We start from the raw sequence: 23,846 nt of genomic DNA on the forward strand, positions 1-23,846 counted from the left end.
TAGTCTAAACTCTGATCATAACAAGATAAAAACTTTCCCCATGTTTACTAATAATTACTATTTTCTTGTTGTGTTGGAGGAACACCATATTTGCATAAAACACCCTCTGCGGTGCAACATCTGTTCTAAAGGATGATGAGAAAACTTAATTAATCGGGCAACATTTCAACAAATGTGCTGTAGTTTTGGAATATGCAATAGTTATTAATATTTGGACATGACCACCTTTATGTTTTTCACATTGGGGATCAGATCGTTGGTAACTACAGGTCTACTAAGTCTTCAAGAGAGATCTAAACCTCAAGCAGCTTTGTGGATCTCTTGATCTACAGCAGCAAGAGGCAGAGATGAGTCAGGAGGTGAAGGATAGCCTGAAGCTGTTTGGGAGCTACATTGAGAAAATCCTGCGACCCACCTATGTGTTGGGCTACATGAGCGACTGGCTGCCAAAAGGTGAGACCCCCATACACCTGATTCAATCCACTAATACATTTGCATGTGATACTGGACATGAGGTACCAGGTGTGAGAGTCAGTTGGGTGCTATACATCAAGACAACTGATGCCATTAAAGGGATGCTAAGAGTACCATTTGCATGTATGTATATTGGTATTTATACAACGCCTCAATGTCTGTGCAGAACTTTACAAAACAGATATTATAATACAGGGAAATATAATACAATAATCAAATCTAACATAACAGTGCAAGATAGGAAACATAACTCCTGCCACAGAGAGTTTACAAGCCGAGTGAACAATTTGGACATTTATCATTTATCACCGATGTTATCAAGCTATTTCATCTCTTTTTCACCTACCTAGTGTAATGGTGTTTCCCCCACCTGGTGGGAGATTTGGCCATTACTACGTATGCGGTGCATGATACCTGCTGGTAACAGGAGGGCTGAGCTGTCTGCCGATGGTAGTGGGGACACAGGATCAGGTTTCTGGAGTGCATTACCCATGTGGTTCTTTAGCAGTGCAGCGCCTCCATCTGCTGTAGGCTCCAGATGTATGGAGGCGATCTACCACAGTAGAATTACTCCCTCTCCTCCCAGTAAGATCACACACCAGGCAGAAGGTATATGAAAACAGGAACGGCTTTATTGGGTCAGCATTCACAGCAGCGCAGTGGTCTGCCCAATTACAGTCTCTCAGATCAGCTATTGAGCTGGATGATGGTCCCTGGACAACCACTACAAGTATTTATTTTTATTTATTTATAAAATATTTTACCAGGAAGTAATACATTGAGAGTTACCTCTCGTTTTCAAGTATGTCCTGGGCACAGAGTAAAACAAATAATACATGGTTACAAATACAGTTACATAAATGAACAAGGTATACATTATATACAAGACATTGCGTGCACAGTTAAAGAAAATATATATTATGAGCGTATGAAACAGTTACAGACCAGATTAAAGTGTGAGACAGCATTAGATTTGAAAGAACTTAAGCTGGTGGTGGATATGAGAGTCTCTGGTAGGTTGTTCCAGTTTTGGGGTGCACGGAAGGAGAAGGAGGAACGTCCGGATACTTTGTTGAGCCTTGGGACCATGAATAGTCTTTTGGAGTCTGATCTCAGGTGATAGGTGCTGCATGTGGTAGGGGTGAGGAGCTTGTTCAGGTAGCTGGGTAGCTTGCCCAGAAAGTATTTGAGGGTGAGACAGGAAAGGTGAACTTTGCGCCTAGACTCTAGTGATGACCAATCTAGTTCTTTGAGCATTTCGCAGGGATGTGTGTTGTAGTTGCATTGGAGAACAAAATGACAAATTGAATTGTAGAGGGTGTCAAGTTTGCTAAGGTGGGTTTGAGGAGCCGAGCCATATACTATGTCTCCATAGTCAATAATTGGCATTAGCATCTGCTGTGCAATACGCTTTCTGACCAGGAGACTTAGGAAGGATTTGTTCCTGTAAAGTACCCCTAGTTTGGCATAGGTCTTGGTTGTCAGGGTATCAATGTGCATCCTGAATGTTAAGTGGGAGTCAAACCATAAGCCCAGGTATTTAAAACTAGTGACAGGTGTTAGGGTGGTGTTAGCGTTGGTTCTAATCAGGAGCTCAGTCACTGGAAGCTTTACAAATTTAGTCTTGGTCCCAGATACCATTGTTACAGTCTTGTCAGTGTTTAAAATCAGTTTGTTTTGGGAAATCCAGTTTTCGAGTCTCAAAAAGTTAGACTGAAGTATGTGTTGAAGGTCAGAGAGGCTATGGCTGTGTGCATATAGGATTGTGTCATCTGCATACATGTGTATTGAGGCTTCCTTACAAGCTGTGGGAAGATCATTAATGAACACTGAGAAGAGTAGGGGCCCCAGAACAGAGCCTTGCGGGACACCACAGGTGATATCCAGGGGGTTTGAGTTAGAGCCTGAGATGGACACATGTTGGGATCTTCCTGATAGGTAGGACTGAAACCAGTTTAAAGCATGTTTCCCTATTCCAGAGCTCTGGAGTTTGTTAAGCAGGATAACATGATCAACTGTGTCAAAAGACTTTGCAAAATCTAGGAATACTGCACCAGTGAGTTGTCCCCGTTCCATTCCACACTGGATTTCATTGCAAACTTTTAGCAGGGTAGTTACGGTGGAGTGTTTGGGACGAAACCCAGACTGGAATTGGCTAGGGAAATTTGTCTTGGTGTAGAAATCGCTTAATTGGGAGTGGACACATTTTTCCATTACATTGGATAGAATTGGGAGAAGTGAGATTGGCCTGTAGTTTGAGACAGTGTTTTTGTCCCCACTTTTGAAGATTGGGACAACTCTGGCAGTTTTCCAGGTCTTAGGGATATGGCCTGCAGACAGGATAGAGTTGACTATGGACGCAATTGGTTTGGCAATGGCTGGGGCACCAAGTCGTAGGAACCTAGATTGTAGTAAGTCGGGTCCACATTGGCTGCTTAGTTTTAGTTTGAGGAGCGCTTGTGTAATCTCCTCTTCAGATACTGGGCTAAATTGAAAATTGTGGGCAGTGTTGGGAGGGGGTGGGACTGTAGGGATACTCCCAGGATGAGATTCATGTTTGGGGTTTGTGCTGCGTTTCGCTAATAAGTTAGTGGCACACCCCACAAAGTAATCATTGAATGCATTTGCAATGTCAGTGGGGTTTGTCAGAGTAATATCCCCCTTAGTGATATTACTTGGTTGTTGATGGTTAGAAGGCTGTAGGTAAGGCCCCTACAGCTGTCCTAGCTCTTCCCAACCCCTCTATCAGGAGCCAGGGTATAGGTGCACACTCACTCTCCCCCAAGGGGAACAGGAACAGTTGAAGGCCCCAATCTCAGGCTCTCTGTGTGTGACCTGCCTCTCAGTGGGGAGAGGAACACCAACTAATTTGGGTGGCAAGCTTCCTTAAGTACAGCCAGTAGGAGGGCACTAAGTCTGACCCCTGATTCGGTATGCTCAGGCCCAGGGACACCGCCTCCCACTGTCACTCAAAGACACTGCAAGGAGTGGGGAAAACCCATGATTACTACTGGCAGCCTGCTCTTACCAGGGCTTACTACCAGGAGGGTAGACTGGTAACCAGAAAACCAGTCCTGGCTACACTGGTGTCACCTCGAATTTGTGTAGCACTAGGAGGGATTTAGGAGAAGTTACATGGCATACACAATAATGAGATGTGTTAATTTCTCCAGGCACTCTGGTCCTGTCATTTTTTTATCCCTCTATCTAGCCACAAAAAACTCCACCAGAATCTAAGGTGGTGTAAATAACTCCAATAACAGGCCAGGATTTATAAGAATAAACAACACAGAACCCCAGCAAGCTCATTTTTAGGAACCTCTGAGCTGTCTCAGCTGTTGGAGGTTAGTGGATCCTCCTCCCAGGGTTTTAAGCTCACCCTTCCCCACTTCCCAAGTCAGCAGGTCTTTTTCATTCTACTGGATATAGATCCAATGTTGGTCTTTCTCCCTTCTAATAGAGGTAAATGAGAATTTTAATCCTTATAGAGGTATTGTTAGGACCTGTGAACTGGGTCTGCCTTGTCGTGGCTCACAGGCTTACAATGCTTTGGCCAAAGGGTTAAACTAGATGACCCTTTTTCAAGAGAATATATAAGTATTTTACATTGTATTTTTGTAATATTGGATGTAGCATTGGGCTTCTCTGTCGCAGGATTTGTAAGAAACCTGATTAGCAAATTTTTCTTTTTGTACTTGATGCCGTCCCAAGAGAAGAAGTTTGATGTGAGTATAAATACAAGAGTCTATATATAAAGGAAGTGGTCTGCATTGACACATTTTCATAAAAAATAGCATTTTTCCTGTCTGAAACCCAACATGTTTACTAACTGAGCTTATACTATTGTAGAATGTGGCGTACTGTATGCTGGCTAGTATTCTGCACTAAGAAAATGCCTTGTGCCACCCTTAAGGTGACGGGGAAAACCAACACAGACAATCTGTCAAGTAAAGTAACACAAGCCACACATTCCTCAATACATAGACCTGCTCTAATAGGCAAATGTAACTCTGCTCTAACTCATCCCACTTGCTCCATAAATTCCTCATGTCGTCGCACACAAGTGCAGACATACCCGTAAATGGTGCAGCTAAGATGAATATACTGTATAGACGCTGCGAGGGACAGGTATATTTCAGTGCAAATTGCGACAAAATAACAACTTTGCACCTACCTGTACCTTTTGCCTTTGATACAGACAGTAAAGCCCACAGTTTCCAGGAGCTTGATAAATATCCCAGAGTGTGGTAACCATTATTCAGTATGCTGTGAAGACATCTTCCCTGTACTCGTGAAAAGTTCAGCTCCATTCGAATGAGTCTACACTAGCACATGGACTGACGTCACCTTGTGTAGGCAGACAGCAAAGGCTTTAGTTCTGCAGATGTCCGGCTTTATGGGTTAGATTATTGTTTTTCAACCAGGGTTCCTATAAACCCTTGGGGTCCCCGCGCATCCCTAAAGGGTTCCCTGCAATTTTCTTGTCATTTGAAAATTGTATCAAATACAGAAGAATTTACAATGCATCTGATCTCAGAGTTGCTATTAGAGGTGGTTGGGGGTGCTTCAGAATTTCACTTACGGGTTAATTAACCAAAAAAAGGTTGGAAACCACTGCGTTAGATATTGATGGTACTAAGTTTTACTTTCCAAAAATGTGTGATAATAAAGGAATGTTTTGGGTCATTGATGGAAAATAATGTAGCATTTTGTTTATAGTATGTTGTAAAGGATGCATAGCAGAGTTAACATTAATCTGTAGAGATAGCATATTGCGGGCATGCAAAATGACAATAAATATAGTGGACATACTGTATATATATATTTGTATAACTCTTGATTTGTAGCATTTTCCAACATATATAATAATAGGAGTGAAAAGAAAAGAGGGGCATTAATCAGTACTACTGTACATTTTTCTCCTTGAAGCAAAAACTGGTACAGGCATGCCCCGCATTAACGTACGCAATGGGACTGGAGCATGTATGTAAAGTGAAAATGTACTTAAAGTGAAGCACTACCTTTTTCCCCACTTATCGATGCATGTACTGTACTGCAATCGTCATATACGTGCATAACTGATGTAAATAACGCATTTGTAACAGGCTCTATAGTCTCCCTGCTTGCTCACAGCTTTGGTACAGGTAGGGAGCCAGTATTGCTGTTCAAGCCGTGCTGAAAGGCGCATGCGTGAGCTGGCGTTTAACTATTGAGCGATATGTACTTACTCGCGAGTGTACTTAAAGTGAGTGTCCTTAAACCGGGGTATGCCTGTATATTGTAAATCTTACTGCTGTACTAGGGTTACAATTTCTTAGAAATGCCATTCACACCCTAAATACGGAACAAATAGAAACTCAGTAGTACTCTTACATTTTTGTTTTACATCTTATTTGATTCTATGATTTATGTATTTTAACTTTTTTCACGTCTCCCCATATAACGGTATTTAAGATGATGAGGAACGGGGAGGTGCGAGGGGAGGCACTAAAAAGGAACAATAACAATTCAAAATGACAATCTATAACCACCAGAGACTTTTAACCTTCTCATACTGTGGAGCGGTGGGACCTGAACAAAAGAACTGTAAGATGGATTTAATTTCCATCAGGATCCTGACTTGTTTTGTTTATCTAGATTAAGGTCCCCAGAATTTCAACTCTATGTACAGAGTAGTTAATATAACTTGTTAGTTTCTCCATCATCGTGACAAAGGAGATATGTTCTCTTACTTATTTAAAGACTGGGGGTTCTAGTTGCCTCCAAGATGTATCAATTACACATACAGTATACAGGTTGTGGTAACAAGAATATGTGAGGTCAGCTTTATATTGTGTTTATTTATTTATTTGTAAAATATTTTACCCGGAAGTAATACATTGAGGGTTATAGTGCCTTTCGTGTCCAGGAACAGGATTGTGTTTTTTTCTCTGTCTTCAGGCTCCCAGCACTCCTCAGCCTAGCTGTTGCAACAATGTTGTGATCCCTTGTGGGTTTCTTGGCTTCAGCCAGTTGCCTTGGCAACCCCGCTACCTTTTACCAGGATGGACTGCTCCCCCTCCCCTTGCCAAATGGTATTGTCCCAGTTAATTTCCCACCAGCCCAGACCAACATGCTGTCTTTTAGTACCAGTAGCCATCTTGAGCAGTCATCTCTCCTATCCTGGTAAAGTTACTGACTTTCACTTATCCCTATATCTTGCGTTTAGCCCACTTCCCTCATAGCTCCCCTTCCCCTCCATTGCTCTCATGTCCCAGTGTTTCCTCAGTATATTCCCCCCTTTTTATTTGTATGTTGTTTCCCCGAATAAACACTTCAGCAAGTAAGAAGGTTCCTTTGCTTGATATATGCTTGCTATATGGGATTGAATTAATCTGTGCGCCTTTGGGGCGATGCAGATGTAGACTGAAGGGGTTCAGTTTGACTGCAGCTGTGATTTCAGAGTCCTTTTTGTCCTCCAGGGCAATAGGATTCCAGAGGGTGGGGCTGATGATTCACAGCATTAAACAAACGCAGGTATTAACCCTTTGCACGTTGGTTATGTGCAAAGAGGAGCAGCTCTTGAGGAACCCCATCAGCTGTCCACCTTTGGGGCGACACAGATGTTGACTGAATGGGTTCAGATTGACTGCAGCCCCACAACTGGTTTTCCAAATATACAAATCCTTGAGTCCAAATCTAGAGTTTCGCCTAGAAGAGAGTGTATGTAGTGTAAGACTTTATGTCATAGCGGTTTAATTTTAGGGCAGAATAGCCATATGTGAGATAGAGAGCTTCTGTAGCCACAGTTTACAGTTCACAAGAGGGTCCCAAAGCAGGACTTTGTCTGGAAAAAGTTAGGGAGGGCTATCAAAGGCTTTGTAATGGTGACTAAAACATAATCTGCATATAATGCTATTTTGTATTCCTCCTTTCTTAACGCCCGACATATCGGGGTTGGCTCTAATTTTATGACTAAGGAAATCCATAGGCAAATAGCAACTGGGAACGGATCATTAGTAGCTTCATTGTAAATCAATTGGATTTTTTTCTGTTGACCACTGTGATGGGAAGGGGTAACCAGGCTATACAATAAAGGTTAAGCCCTCTGGTTATCCCTGAAACTGTGGAGTCCCTGGTAGCTACATAAGCAACATAAGCCAGGGGCCAGGGGTTATACATGGTGAAAATAAAGTGACCCCTGCTTTTTTATGTTTTCATGTTCCATTGGCTCGAGAACTGTGAGATTTCTTGTGTGTCCGTTTTAGGTGGGGTATTTGGGTAGAAATATAATTATTTTGTTTGCAGGAGTTCAGGGGCCGAAGTTACCAGTAGTCCTTTAATTCTCCCCGACGAACAGGAATGATTTACTGGTATGCGGGGTGAATTACACAAGGGCAACCCAGTTTTTTTTTTCACTGCCCTGTTTTGCCTATTGACTGATCCCAAAAATATAAATGTGTTAAAAGACCTGGTCTACCGTGACAACCACTATTGATGCAGAAGGATTAGTACAAGGCCCAGACTCCTAATTTAAAAGAAGGGCCAAAGCCAAAACTCTCTAATGTGCTAAAGATGAATTTGCAGTTAAGCCTATAAAAAGCCCATAAAAAGGATTTTTCCATGTGTAGAGCAAGGGCTACTGTTGGTAGAACTTTGCGTTGGTTTCTATGCAATTCGTTAACTAGTCTTCTAGTGTTATCTAAAGGTTGGTTGCCCCAATGAACCCGACCTTATCTGGGTGCACCAGTTTAGGCAATACCTTATTAATTCTGCAAAAACAAAGGAAAAGAAGTGCAAACTCCCACAACGTGATCCTAGTTAATTAATACAAAAGGTAAAAGTATCAAAAATTGGGAAAGAACTTTTGATGTGATATCTCAGTTGGACATTTCATCCTACTTTATTGCTGGTTCGATTCCTCTACTGGTGAGAAAATCGCGACGTGTGTTGCGGTGTCGCCGCAGAGTGACGTCATAGATCTGGAGACGGAGAATCAGAGGGCTGCAAGTGTGCAGCAAACCACTGTGAGTGACCATTCTCACCAACGGAATCCTCACCTTCGTTAACAACGAGTCTGCTGGGACTTCCCTCCATACTAGTAGGATTATTGAAGAAACTGCTGACATTGTTCATGGATTGAAAGACCCAGAGGCATCAAGCTGTATAACATCTGACGATATCCTGCTTGGAGATCCAGTTGGTGCATGGGTAACATTAACCCCTGACATGCTGGTTTTTTTCCTCTTTGATGTACGCATAATACTCACCTGTACTGTGTAATCTGAATAATATTTATTTTAATGCACTATGAGCGTTGTGCGCTATGTTTTTGTGTTTTCTGTCTAGCTTCAGGGGATGTTTTGAGCCACCCCTGTTTCCACGGCTCCAGACGCTCATATTTCAGTGTTCACAAGGTCACGTAATATATACATTTTTTATTATCATCACTTTATCACAATACACACTTGGTTGATTGTAGCTGCGCACTTTATTTACTTTGTTTCACAAAAGTATCAAATGTTCTCCATATGAATGGACCGTGCAGTAGCAGAAATTGAATGATAAAAACAGACAATGTAACAAAAATTCGTAAAGAAAAAAGACACAGCAGTTAATACACATTGAAAAATGTGCATGGAACAGTTGTGGTTCAATCAAATAAAACACAGCAACTAGATGCAAGTGCCCTTATAGGATAAAAATTAGGTAACAGCTTATCTGTATGAAGACTTTGGTGATCCGATGTAATAACTGATGGTGATGGATCCGTCTTACAGCATGATGGTGAAGGTGAAACGTTCAAAGCGAAGGGGAACTCCAAATCGACTGCACCGGTGTCCTCTGTCCCGAACGGCACGGTACTCTCACTGCACAAAGGCTCTAATACCATGTGATATGAGACATGTGGTTTTAAGGCTGTGACGTACCTGCCTGGGAGATGACGTCACATCCTTAAAAAAAAAAAGAGGTGTGAACATGATACAGCGTCCAATCGGATTGGAGCTGTACCATCTGAACATAATATGTAACATCACAGGATCTACAGTATTCCGTCTCATTTTAGCTCAAGAAGACGTTGAGACAACATCCATTGTGGATTTAACAGGGGGTACTTTGGATTGAAATAAAGAAGAAAGCAGATTAAAGAAAAAAAGAAAATAATGACAGATGAAGATACGTGTAGAAGAAGGTGAAAGAAGCTCAAAGAAAGAAGATATTTTACCTGATGCAGATCTTCAAGGAGGATGGAGACGAATTGCGGGTGATGACACCGCGGCTCGAGAGCTTCCTGATACGTCGGGATTCGGAGGGTGAAGACTTCTAAAGGTAAGATAAATTTTGAATGTATGTAAATGTCTTTTTCAGGTTTTTTTTTAATATTTATTTATTTTTATGTTTTTGTTTGCCCATTGACCGATTTATATATCAATTTGTGCCCTAGGGTACAGATAAAGTGTCAGGATCGCTGCTATGCTCCGCCCCTCTGACGTGTTACGCAACAGTACCTGCGGCGCATGCAGACCCCTGTCTGCTCATGCACGCCAATCCAATAATACACCCGCAGAGGCATGTCTCCAGCATGTTACTACGGCGCCTGCCTCTGCTGACGACACGCTTGTCCCACGCTGCACATCTCCTACGCACGCACGTCTCTCACGTGCAGCCAATCTCCCTCCTCTTATCGACTCGTAGCCTATGTCTGATGTCACTCCACTGCTGCATCCTGATTGTTTCCCACCTCCTTCATTTACCCTGTCTGTTCGTGTGGAAGTTGCTGAGCATAAGCTGATGTTTATGTGCTGTGCTCGCTGCTTCCTGTGTTTTGCCTATTCTTATGCCTTGCCTGACCTGTGTTGTGACCCCTGCCCGTACCTGGACCTGTCTTTTCTGTACCCCTGGACTTCAGCTTGTTATTATCTCTCCTCGAGCACCACGTTCGGATATCAACTACTCTTCTCTCTCCAACCCCGGACCACGACATGTACTACGACATACCCGAAATCTCCTACCCTGACCCGGATATACGACTCTGACTCTTGACTCTGCACTTCGGACCTGGTCCCGTGGTTGTACGGCGGCGGTTATATACATCCCCACCTCAGCCCTGCGGTGTAGTCCAGTTTGTGGTGAGCGCACGTGACATAAATACAGTGACAGGCAATGCATGTTTTGGCAAATGCTGGTTTACTATTGATTGTAATTTTTTCTATTTCTGTGTATTGTTTTGATTAAATTGTTTGGAATTTGGATAGCTTGTTTTTAGTACATTTTAGGGTTGGTTACCGGTTTAAATTAATTAATAGTTTTGTTGACAAGTGGTTTTATTTATTTAATTGATTTGTTGGCTGGTGCTTTTATTGATTTAATTGATTGATTTAATTGATTTGTTGGCTAGTGCTTTATTTCTTGAATTGGTTGGATAAGTGTTTATTTAATTGTATTCTTATGTTTTGGAAACATCATTTTAATTATTTTGCTGTTTTGGTGATAGATACATTTGATTCATGTGTACTATTAGGCTTTTTATTTAATTTATTGTTGCGGTATTTAGGTGCTTGTTTATTTCTTTTATTATTGTGTATTTTTGGCCTTAATGATTTTTATTAGGTTATAGTGGCTTATCATGCCCATATTATATGGGTATGATGGGCCTCTGTGCCAATAAATGGGTAGAGGGTGGGTATATTGGGTCCGGGGTGGGAGGTTAGGCCTCCCGGGTGGGTAGTGGGGGACGGGGGTTAACCCCTTTATTACTACAGCGGTTATTAATCGCTAAGGTGATTAAAGGGTTAGGGGCCATTAGATTGTATTTTTTCATGTACTCTTGCTGCCCACAGAGGACATGGACCTGGAGTATGCTGACGAGGATGCCCTTCATGATAGCAGGGGTAAGTAGAAAGTTTTATTTACTTTATTTATGCTGGCTGGCTAATGTTTGATTTTGAATGGGCAAATGAGCTATTATCCATATCTGGATAATAGTTATTTTGCCCATAACTGTACTCTGCGTGTTGGGGGTGGGCGGAGTGGGGGGTTGTTGGGGGAAGAAGAGGTGGGTAGTAGGGTTGTTGTGTGTTTTTTGTTTTGTAAGGTAATGAAGGGGTTAACTCCACCCACAACCCCTGCAAGACCTAAACACCCACCAAGGGCCTAATACCACCTTCACCCACCCCTGTTACCCACATTAAACATGGCACTGGTAGTTAACCCCTTCATTACCTACGGTAATGAAGTTTCCTGTATATGCATTTATATTGCATAGGATTCATTCCGGGGGCCTCGTGTGCTGATATTAATGGGTATCAGCCCCGGAGACTCCCAGCATCAATTCGATGCAGGAATTTTTTTCTTTTTCTTTCTAAATTCTCTCTCGCCGCCTCTCAGCAGCTTCTCCCCATCCTCACGCTTGAGAATTTTGGGAGAAAATCGCCATTCTAGAGCCGCAATTAGCCTCAATAACCTAATCGAGGCTACTAGAATTGCATGAGTTTCAAAACCTGCCGATGAGTGGCTTATCACCGCTCACCCGGCGATGTGTTTTAGACGGCAGTAAAAATTGGCGATTCATGCCTTCATTGTCCACTTAGAGGCTTACTGAATAGCAGTAGGCATTTTGGCCGAAAAGGCCTCGATAAGTGGGTTAGAGGCTTATAGAATAGGCCCCATAATGTTAATGAATCATGCTCTGTCTGTACAGTATATACCCTGCTATCTACCTATACTGAAATCAATGGTAACAAGACATACAAAGGAGGGGCTATCCCTTTCTGCAAAGTCATCCTACATCACATGATGGGGAGGGGAGTAACCTGAGTGATCCCACACAGTTAACTCTTTAAGGCTGTTAACCACTTATGCCAACTAGTAGTCCCCAAAGGGGGGACTACACTAGGCTCATCCATATATAGTCAAAAATACAGAATAAATAAGTATAGGCACTCCTTTAATAAAATAATCAAGAGTGTTTATTAAACCGACGTGTCGGTTTCCAGCCAAACCTTTCTCAAGAATGAGAGGTTCTGTTTGGAACCAAAATGTTGGTTTCATACATTCCCCTGTTTATTTGGTGAATGGAGTACCTATATTTATTCTGTATATACTGTATATCTATAATAATAAAAGAGCCTGTGTGTCTGTCAGAGTCGTTGCTCCAAGACTATGAAACCTAGGCAGCAGAAACTTTGCATGTATACTAATAATAAAATAACAAAAAGCGTGTGTGTGCCGTGCACGCGCATTTTAAGTGAAACTTCTTTGTGTTTTGTCACTGTTACTGTATGTCACAGAAATTGTACTTGTGATGGTGATGTTTTTAATTAAAAATCAAAACACATTTTCAGTGACAAAACGCAAAGAAGTTTGACTTAGGCCACGACCCACTGCTCGCGGCTGCGCGTGCCACGGCGTGTGCGGCGTGAACCAGACACGATCCTCTATGGAGCTGGGCCGGCCCAAATCAGTGCGTGCGGGACCAGATTTTGGAAAGTCAAGATATTCGACTTTTGGCGCGGCAGCTGAGCGATGGCCATGTCATGGCGGCGGTTCAGCCAATGAGGATGAACCAGTCGCATGACGTCATGGCCGCCCCTGCCACACCTCCCCGTCGTGACTGATCTGAAATCCTTCAGATCGCTCGGGTGGAGGGCTCTGTCACGCATGTGACACGCTCACTGGGGCCGTAGCCTTAGAACGCGTGTGCTCTGCACACACCCCGTTTTAGCTATGTGCACTTCTATATTTATAGTAACTCAGAATTCCTAGTGTGTTTGTGTCTCTGTGTGTGTCTGTGTCTTGTGTCTGTGTGTCTCTGTGTATGTGTGTCTCTGTCTATGTGTTTGTGTGTCTCTATGTGTGTGTGTGTGTCTGTGTGCATGTGTGTGTCTGGTCTCCATTGTGGTTGTTGCTGCTCCCAAGCTCCCTAGCTGGTGGGCGCTGCACATGCGCCCGAGACGACGCACGTCCTCTTTTGCCCACAGTGACGCACGCCGATGACCTTTTTTGCCCACAGTGACATCACTTTCTTTACTTCCGTCACCATGCAGAAAATTTGCTCCAGTGAAACGTTTGTGTGGTAGGTGCCAGCAGAGAAGTGTCACTTCAATAACAATAATAACTTTATTTCATATGGCGCTTTTCTCCCAATGGGACTCAGCGCTTCACAATTCCAGTATAGTGCACAGTACGCAGCACATACGATTTTTACAGACACAGTCCCTGCCCAGATGAGCTTAAAAAACCATGTTTGAACATTGGCGTAAGGATCATCTTGATTGAAGTATAGCATTGTAGCACATGTGATAAATCCTACATTATTTGTAAACCCGTTGTGTATTTTCACGCGTCAAAGCACATCAATTAATGGTGAACAAGTGACTACAGTTGAATAAATGTGTAATTCCATCTTCATTTTCACTGCACGGAGTGTTAATACTAGCAGCAGGATTTACAAGCATCCTTAGTGCACAGGTGTTAATAAATATCCACATACAAAAGAGAGAGTGTGAGGATACTGTAAATGTGTAAGGCTGCGGCCCCGCTGGCTGCTTTGCACGCGCGCCCGCGAGGCTGGTGGAGCGTGCAGCCGAATTCCCCGGTCTGTAGAGAGCTGCAGGGGGAAAGACGGGGGGGGCGTGACTGGGGAGTGACGGGGGCGCGGCCATGATGTCACCCGGCAGGTTCGCCCTCATTGGCTGAACCGCCGGGGGGCGTGGCCTAGCGCTCCGTCGCGACCCTTGATCTCAATTTTCTTGAGAGCAGGCGTTTCTGTCGGCGCAGCGCGGCGGCCCTCCCTCGCAGGGGGCTCGGCCCCATTGAGGAGAGGGCTCTCGTCCCTGCAGTGTCCGCCACAGCGGCTTCTGCAGTAGCCAGTGGGGACCTGGCCTAAGCATGTTCATGAACTATAACACCTCAAATAAAGATATTGGAATTACATCCCTCAATAACTTCAGTAATAAGTCTAAATGATTATATGTTGACAAAAGTATTGACTATAGACATGACAAACAAGTCAAATTTGCGTCATGAGCTATATACAGTACAGTATCATGCAGACCTTGGGGGTCACAATACACACTAATTGAAACGAAATCAAATTAAGTGTCAGTAGACACATGATGGATGCAAACTGAGATATGGTCTTCCATGAGTGTATAATTGAAACCGGATAATAGCATATGGCATACCAAGGAACATACGGTATGTTTCTTTTTGCTACAATTTTGAACTCAATATTCCCACGGTCAATAGGATATGTATACCTAACAAGTGATTCCTATAGTACTATTAATACTCATTATGCATGATATCTGACCCTGTTTATTAATTCTGCTGGGTTTCAGTTCTGTTCCATCTAGTACTGTGTACATTTCTCTGCATTTTTGTGTCTTTTACCGGCCGGTCAATACTTTCAATGGGAACAGTTTTGATCCCACTGTCCGTTTTGGTGATTATATGGACATTTCTATCTATTATGTAATTTTGTAAGTGATTTCTCTGAGAAGGTTACCGGTATATGTGTCCCTTAGTATTAATTAGCTTTGGTTAGTGTTAATTGCAGCGTAGTAGGAGGTTTCTCTTTCAGGTCCCCGTCTGATCTTAATCTGTCTGTTTTATTATTCTCTGTCTATATTGGTTAAATAAATTTGTTAGTTTTTGCATTTCATCAGAGTGCTTCATATGGGTTTTCTTTCTCTTTTGTGTTTTCATATATTTTCCAATAGCACCGCCACTAGCCTTTTTTCTGGCTTTATTTTGTGGTTTTTGATGATTATAATTTAATAGTGATTTTTGATGCGGTTCTCTCTGTGTGTTTATATATATATATATATATATATATATATATATATATATATATATATATATATATATATATATATATATGTATGCAAATATAGCTGTATGCTCATCTGCATGTCTTAGGCAGGTCTGCAACCCCGCCTTTCCCCATTATCACCCAGCATACAGCACTTCCACTGCAGCAAGGGATTCTGGGAAATGACATGCAAATGAGCACACAGTGTCACTTTTTGCCTCAATAACCATTTTTAACATGGTTCCCTATAGGCTTAAGCTTGCTGCATGGTCACAGCTTCGAGCACAGCCAGGGTTAAGGTGCATACCCAGAAAACCACCCACAGACAGCTGTTTCGACCTTGATGGGTCTCATCAGTGTGGGGTTGATTTTACTGGGAATGCAAGAGAGGCTTATGGGATAGGCCAAACCATAATACTGAGTTAAGTTATGGTGAGTATGGTTATTGAGGCAAAAAGTGACACTGTGTGCTCATTTGCATGTCATTTCCCAGAATCCCTTGCTGCAGTGGAAGTGCTGTATGCTGGGTGATAATGGGGAAAGGCGGGGTTGCAGACCTGCCTAAGACATACAGATGAGCATACAGCTATATTTGCATATTTGCTTTCCTGTGGAGGGTTTTTGTCACTTTTTTTACTCACCATAACTTAACTCAGTATTATGGTTTGGCCTATCCCATAAGCCTCTCTTGCATTCCCAGTAAAATCAACCCCACACTGATGAGACCCATCAAGGTCGAAACAGCTGTCTGTGGGTGGTTTTCTGGGTATGCACCTTAACCCTGGCTGTGCTCGAAGCTGTGACCATGCAGCAAGCTTAAGCCTATAGGGAACCATGTTAAAAATGGTTATTGAGGCAAAAAGTGACACTGTGTGCTCATTTGCATGTCATTTCCCAGAATCCCTTGCTGCAGTGGAAGTGCTGTATGCTGGGTGATAATGGGGAAAGGCGGGGTTGCAGACCTGCCTAAGACATGCAGATGAGCATACAGCTATATTTGCATATATATATGTATATATATATAATCCACAAGAGGCCAGTCAGCACACTGTAATGAAGCAAAAAAGCAGATGCTAGTCCCATAGAGAAACACACAGCATGTTCGTGGCTGCAGATGACCAATTGCTTTACAGGTATTGGGGGATGTGGCTCAGAGCACAGCTATGTTGAATGCCGTTCTTGATTGCATGTTGGTGATTGGTTCTTTTTGTTGTGGTGCATCATGGGTGGGGGTATATATGTATGGTCACTATCACTTGTTGGTTGCACGGCCCTGAGGAAGGTCTCCATGTGGGACCGAAACGTCGGCTTACGCGTGTCTATGTTTTGAATACAGTTTTTTTTTTGGATTAACCCCGTGCAGTTTGCTGTCTCTTTACTGGTCCTTGGATTGGTTCGTATGCATATATATAGTACATCGAATCAGTCGGCACTCCATTAGCAGAGGTATATTGGTAGGTGCTAGTCCCATACAAAATTTGTAAATAAACGATACCGTGTTGATCCCACGAAATCAGGAGACAGCACTCAGTCTTGAAGCAGGAAAAAGTGTATTAGTAACAGGGCACAAATTTCCAACGTTTCGGTCCCAAGAAACGATCAGGCATTACCCTGAGGAAGGTCCCGTTTCATGGGACCGAAACGTTGGAAATTTGTGCCCTGTTACTAATACACTTTTTCCTGCTTCAAGATTGAGATCTGTCTCCTGATTTCGTGGGATCAACATGGTATCGTTTATTTATTTTTATATATATATATACATATATATATACATATATATATATATATATACATATATATATATATATATACATATATATACATATACATATATATACATATATATATATATATATACATATATATACATATACATATATATATATATATATATATACATATACATATACATACATATATATATATATATATATATATATATATATATATATATATATATATATATATATAAACCATAATACTGAGTTAAGTTATGGTGAGTAAAAAAAGTGACAAAAACCCTCCACAGGAAAGCAAATATGCAAATATAGCTGTATGCTCATCTGCATGTCTTAGGCAGGTCTGGCGGGGTTGCAGACCTGCCTAAGACATGCAGATGAGCATACAGCTATATTTGCATATATATATATATATATATATATATATATATATATATATATATATATATACAGTGTTCGACAAACCTATACATTTGCTCACCCCGGGCGAGTGGATTTAACCCCCGGGCGAGTAAATATTGGCCCAAGCAGCATACGTTTGGTACTAGGTGGCGAGTAGATTTTTTTGTGTGGCGAGTAGATTTTTTGGTGATTTGTCAACCACTGTATATATATATATATATATATATATATATATATATATATATTACCTTGCACCCAACTAGGCACGCATGGGTCTTATAAAAATATGACAAAGTTTAATTTAAAAAAATCAATGTTTCAATAAGAACAAGACCGGAAAGTGCAGTAGATTTATCTCTTCTTTTATGTACTCCTGTGGTATCTACTTTTATTTTTTAGATTTGTGGGTATAATACAAGATGGCTGTCATCTCATACAAAATAATGCTTTTAATATTATGCTTGTAGCATGAATTATAAACAAAATGAACACAATCTAAAAATAAAAGAGTACTTTGCATTCAGTTGTATTCATCAGTAAGATTTTGTGTGTGTGCATTCCTTTGCAACTACAGAAGCTATTCTTTCTGACATTTTAGGTTCAGTGTCTTGTCCCTACCCTTATTGGAAGTTTGTGGGCTGTTCATTTTGATATGACCATCTGGTTTTTATGTTCTTCAAGGTGCCGTGGAACAGATTAAGGCTGAGGAGCAGAGGGGACCCACCTCAGCTGCGGCCATGTTGCTCGAGAAGTTATTGGAGCTGGAAGCTGAAGGGTGGTACCAAGGATTTTTAGACGGCCTGAAGGGAGCAGGTTTGTTTTTATAGGACGTCTGTGACACTTGCACAGTGAATTGTATATTTATTTTTATACGGCTAGTATTTGAATGTGCTGGAACAAATTTAACTAGTATCAATGATATATTTCATCGTTTAGAACTTGATGACTGAAGGCTTCAAAAAAGGAAGTCGAAACATTGAACATGTAACATTTTTCTAGTTAAAAAATAAACAAATAAATACTCCTGGCTTGTGATTGCCAACTAAATGAATACATGTGTGTTATATATATTTAGATAGATGAGATAGAACAGAAAATTACAGCGCCATTTAATTAAATGAAAATACATATGTACTCTATTAAACTAAACAAAATAATTTGAATATGAATCAGAAAAGGCAATATATATATAAAAAGCAAGCTCTCCAAGTCAAAAAAATCCGTAAGGCAAGGTGCTAGTCCCGTAAAAAATGTAGAGTATATTTTACCATTCAGCAGAACAGCAAATAAAAAGGCAGCACTCACAGGTACCAAAAAACTGTATTAGAACAGAGAAGACATACAGAACCAAAGTTCCTCCCCGGGATTGAAACGTGGGTTCTGTATGTGTCTGTTCTAATACACTTTTTGGATACTTACCGGTGAGTGTATATACATACAGTTGTGTGAAAAAGAAAGTACACCCTCTTTGAATTCTATGGTTGTACATATCAGGACACAATAACAATCATCTGTTCCTTAGCAGGTCTTAAAATTAGGTAAATACAACCTCAGATGAACAACAACACATGACAATATTACACCGTGTCATGATTTATTTAACAAAAATAAAGCCAAAATGGAGAAGATATGTGTGAAAAACTAAGTACACCCTTACTGCTTCCATAGGAATAAAGATGCTAAGTAGCAGACAGATGCTGCTAATCAGATGCCCTTGATTAATTGATCATCAGCAAGTGTGACCACCTCTATAAAAGCCAAAGTTTTAGCAGTTTGCTGGTCTGGAGCATTCAGGTGTGTGTTAACACAATGCCAAGAGGAAAGACATCAGCAATGATCTTAGAGAAGCAATTGTGGCTGCCCATCAATCTTGGAAGGGTTATAAGGCCATTGCCAAACAATTTAAAGTCCATCATTCTACAGTGAGAAAGATTATTTAAAAGTGGAAAACATTCAAGACAGTTGCCAATCTTCCCAGGAGTGGACGTCCCAGCAAATTCACTCCAAGGTCAGACCGTGCAATGCTCAGAAAAATTGCAAAAAACCCAAGAGTTACATCTCAGACTCTACAGGCCTCAGTTAGCATGTTAAATGTTAAAGTTCGTGACAGTACAATTAGAAAAAGACTGAACAAGTATGGTTTGTTTTGAAGAGTTGCCAGGAGAAAGCCTCTTCTCTCTAAAAAGAGCATGGCTTAGGTTTGAAAAGTTGCATCTGAACAAACCACAAGACTTCTGGAACCATGTCATTGGGACAGACTTGACCAAAGTGGAGATGTTTGGCCATAATGCACAGCTTGGCGAAAACCAAACACAGCATAGCAGCACAAACACCTCATACCAACTGTCAAGCACGGTGGTGGAGGGGTGATGATTTGGGCTTGTTTTGCAGCCACAGGACCTGGGAAACTTACAGTCATTGAGTCGACCATGAACTCCTCTGTATACCAAAGTATTCTAGAGTCAAATGTGAGGCCATCTGTCCAACAGCTAAAGCTTGGCCGAAATTGGGTCATACAACAGGACAATGATCCCAAGTACACCAGCAAATCTACAACAGAATGGCTGAAAAAGAAAAGAATCAAAGTGTTGCAATGGCCCAGTCAAAGTCCAGACCTCAACCCGATTGATATGCTGTGGCTGGACCTTAAGAGAGCTGTGCATAAACAAATGCCCACAAACCTCAATGAACTGAAGCAACGTTGTAAAGAAGAGTGGGCCAAAATTCCTCCACAACGATGTTATGACTGATAAAGTCATACAGAAAACGATGACTTCAAGTTATTGCTGCTAAAGGTGGTTCTACAAGCTATTGAATCATAAGGTATACTTAATTTTTCAAACATTGCTTCTCCATTTTGGCTTTATTTTTGTTAAATAAATCATGACACTGTGTAATATGTCATGTGTTGTTGTTCATCTGAGGTTGTATTTACCTAATTTTTAGACCTGCTAAGGAACAGATGATTGTTATTATGTCCTGATATGTAAAACCATAGAATTCAAAGAGGGTGTACTTTCTTTTTCACACAACTGTATATACCAATGATGACATACTAATAGATGTAGGTTAATGAGACCACAATGCTAGGTATGTAGAGCCACAAATAAAACAATCAACATTAAACTAACAAACAACATGTAAGAGAAGGATGGGTGAACAGAGGTATAGGAATGGGAAAGACAGAAACATAAGGAAAGGTAAAAAGGGGAATATGCCAATAAAAACACACAATAACAATAAACCACTGGATGTTCCGAACAGCTATCCACAGGAGTAACCACCTTCCTCGATACTTCTAGAAAGCAAAAAGGGACAGTGTGGACTCCATAGTGTAAATAGTAAATGGTTTTCATATACACGAGCTAAAATCAGGCAACTCACATAAATTGGGTAGATTGTGCGCATTGGAGCTAAACAAGAATATCTTGTTGATTCTACTGCCGGTTTGTAGCTTAAATCTCGTGACGTGGTTCCGCTTCCACATCAGGGTACCCCCGAGAGTGTGTTTCCACCCAACGGTCCCCCGGCACAGCGGTTTGCTTTCTCCTGGTTCCACAGCTCTCCTTTGTAATCACAGTGCAACAGGTTCCTGACAGATAGGCCAATGGCAATAGCCATTCAGACCTTCACCACAGGCAAAACATGGCTGCCCCCTCCCACCACCCTCATTTGCAGAGTCCCTCCAAGAACGATTTCCTCAGGTCACACCAGTCCTAGCTGCACCAGGGTAAGTGTAGGAATTGACTGCAAGGACTAGTTGCAAGTGAGCACCTCTGTTTTCCTGCAGCCCAGATACCACACAGGCACCAAGGCGCACTCCTGAGGGGCGATCCCCTCCAGAGGCATTAACAGGTCTCTTCCTTTCTGGGCAGTTGCTGCTGACATGCCCCAGTTATTTGCAGGCAAAATACCGGCAGGTTTCCCCCTGTCCCAGTGTCCCTGTTCCCCCCTAACCCCCCCCCAAGCAGCCTCAGTAGATGTAACAAGATGAGGTTGTGGGATATACCCCCCTTCCATCATGAAACCCCCGGGTTATCCACTGAATTCCTGTTAGCCACATAGGAATCTTCAAGCTTGCAAGCCTCTATGGCTGACTTAGTATCTCGGTCCTTCTTCCACTCTCTCACTTCAGGTGAGCACAGGGTTAAAAATTGCACATGAATTATGAGATCCGATAACTCTGCAAAGCTTTCGATTTCCAGCCCCCCAACCCACTGCTTGCAAAAAGATGTGTGTGCGCCCACCAGCTCAGAAAAGCCAGCGGTACAACCACGCTGAAGAGCTCTGAACTTTGCCTGTAGATTTCAGGTGTGATATTGAAATGGTGTAGCAACGCAGCACCACAGCTTCGATGGCCGCATAATCTTGTCTAGGTGTGCATGAAGATCAGCGAAGACATCCAGGTCTCTTTCATTCAATTTTGGTGTAAGATATGTTGTCCACTGATCACGTGGCAACTAATGCTACCTGCAGGTTTTTTCAAAACCAGCTCAGGAAAGTGTCCAGGCCCCATCTTTTTCTAGGCTTGGGAAATGCTCCATAAGGGCTTTGCAAGGGCTAAACTCTCTGCTGCTTGGTGCTGGCGGTGCCCTCTGGGGCTTGGCAAGTTCCAGCTGGTGGCTTGCTGGCAGGCCTAAGGGTCTGCAGTGTCCCGCATCCTCGCATTCTGCAACTTGTCTTATTGCTTCCCAGTCTGCAGCATATTTTGCTACTGCACGTTCTGAAGCTGTTTCTCTTCTGCAGCACATTCTGCTGCATATCTCGCATATGCAGCTGCTTGCTTTTCTCTCCCAGCCTCACGCTCTTGGAACTGGGTGATGAGCTGCAACCGCATTGCGTCATCTACTTATCCATGATCCTTGAGAGTAGTTTGCATGTACACATCCAGGGCACTGGCAGACTGAGAACTGCTAGAATCCTCAGAATAGGATTTTCATCCCCCCATGTTTCAGTAATAGTTACATGAGGTTGAAAAAAGACATGCGCCAATCAAGTTCAACCTATGCTAATTTTGCACGACAGGTACTTTATCCTATATCTGTACTTACATATATATATTGATCCAGAGGAAGGCAAACAAAAAAACCCAGTGAAATATCATTCAGTGATATCTTATAAGGGGAAGAAGAAATTCCTTCCTGACTCCAAGAATTGACGAGCAGATTACTCTCTGGATCAAAATCCTTCCCATGTTTACTTATTAGGTATATCCCTGTATACCTTTCCTTTTTAAAAAGATGTCCAACTTTTTTTTTGAACAGGTCTAGTGTATCGGCCATCAGTCTCCATGGGTAATTAATTCCACATTTGAACTGCCCTTTTCTTTGTTGCTGGTTAAATCTCCATTTCTCCACCCTTAAGGGCTGACCATGTGTCCTTTGGATGAATAGTTCTTTTGAAAGCTCCTTGTACTGTCCCCGAATATATTTGTACAGAGTTATCATATCCCCTCTTAGACGCCTCTTTTATAATGTAAAGAAATCTAATTTAGCTAGCCTTTCCTCATAAATCAGATTATCCATCCCCTTTATTAATTTGGTGGCTCTTCTCTGCACTTTTTCTAGTTCCATAATGTATTTTCTATGGAATGGTGCCCAAAATTGTTCTCCATATTCAAGGTGTGGTCTTACTAATGCTTTATAAAGGGGCATCATTATGTTTACTTCCCTTCTACCCATTGCCCGTTTACGGCAAGATAAGATCTTGTTTGCCTTTGCAGCTACTGCATGACTTTGGGCTCTATTGCTAAGCCTGCTGTCTACAAACACTCCTAAATCCTTCTCCATCAAGGATTCCCCTAATTTATCCCCATTTAATTTGTAAGTCGCCTGTTTATTCTTCCTTCCTATAATAGAGTCAATGACATTACACCAATCCACTAAACACTATGGTGTAATGGTAGAGAATCTTTACCAGTGTATGAAGCGTCATGGGTTCTATTCCTGCATGGTATGGTATAATTTATAAATTAGTATTTTATGTAATAAATTATAAAATAATAAATTATACATTATAATTACAATTAAATCATAATTTTACCACACTATAACCCCATAACATTGTTATTGCAGTGCATAAACACCCTTTACGGGCCCATTGAGCATAGACGGACCATGCATCTTCTAAATATGAATCTTCTGCAAGGAAAAATGCATATGTGGAAGAGCCTGTATTGTCACAAAACACCTCATGGGATGTACTTCAGATTAGTTTCTTATTTAGTTGCATGTAGGCAAAATATTTCATTAGTATAGTGTAGAGCCATGATTCTTTCTGGACCACCTGTGCCAAAGACCTTTGTGGTGATTCCTGAAGCCATTCAAAACACACTTCAGAAAATCCTGCCAGGCAGCATCTGTGCTTATTTTCTTACTGATAAAGAATGTTCCTGCGATGAAAAGTCCAGTATGTCATATTGATGAGCAGAGGCATGA

At 41.7% G+C, this 23,846-nt stretch overlaps 1 protein-coding gene across 1 annotated transcript in view; it reads left to right on the plus strand.

The window, feature by feature from the left end:
* RIGI (RNA sensor RIG-I) overlaps positions 1 to 23,846 on the plus strand; it is an 87,202-nt gene that overhangs the window by 3,458 nt on the left and 59,898 nt on the right. The window contains exons 3-4 of the mRNA XM_075594713.1: positions 243 to 453; positions 18,091 to 18,222. Of these exons, the coding sequence (XP_075450828.1) occupies positions 348 to 453; positions 18,091 to 18,222 (238 nt within the window). The 5' untranslated portion in view covers positions 243 to 347. The remainder of the gene's footprint in view (positions 1 to 242; positions 454 to 18,090; positions 18,223 to 23,846) is intronic.

The sequence above is a fragment of the Ascaphus truei genome, chromosome 1 (assembly GCF_040206685.1).
Source record: "Ascaphus truei isolate aAscTru1 chromosome 1, aAscTru1.hap1, whole genome shotgun sequence".
Taxonomy (NCBI): domain Eukaryota; kingdom Metazoa; phylum Chordata; class Amphibia; order Anura; family Ascaphidae; genus Ascaphus; species Ascaphus truei.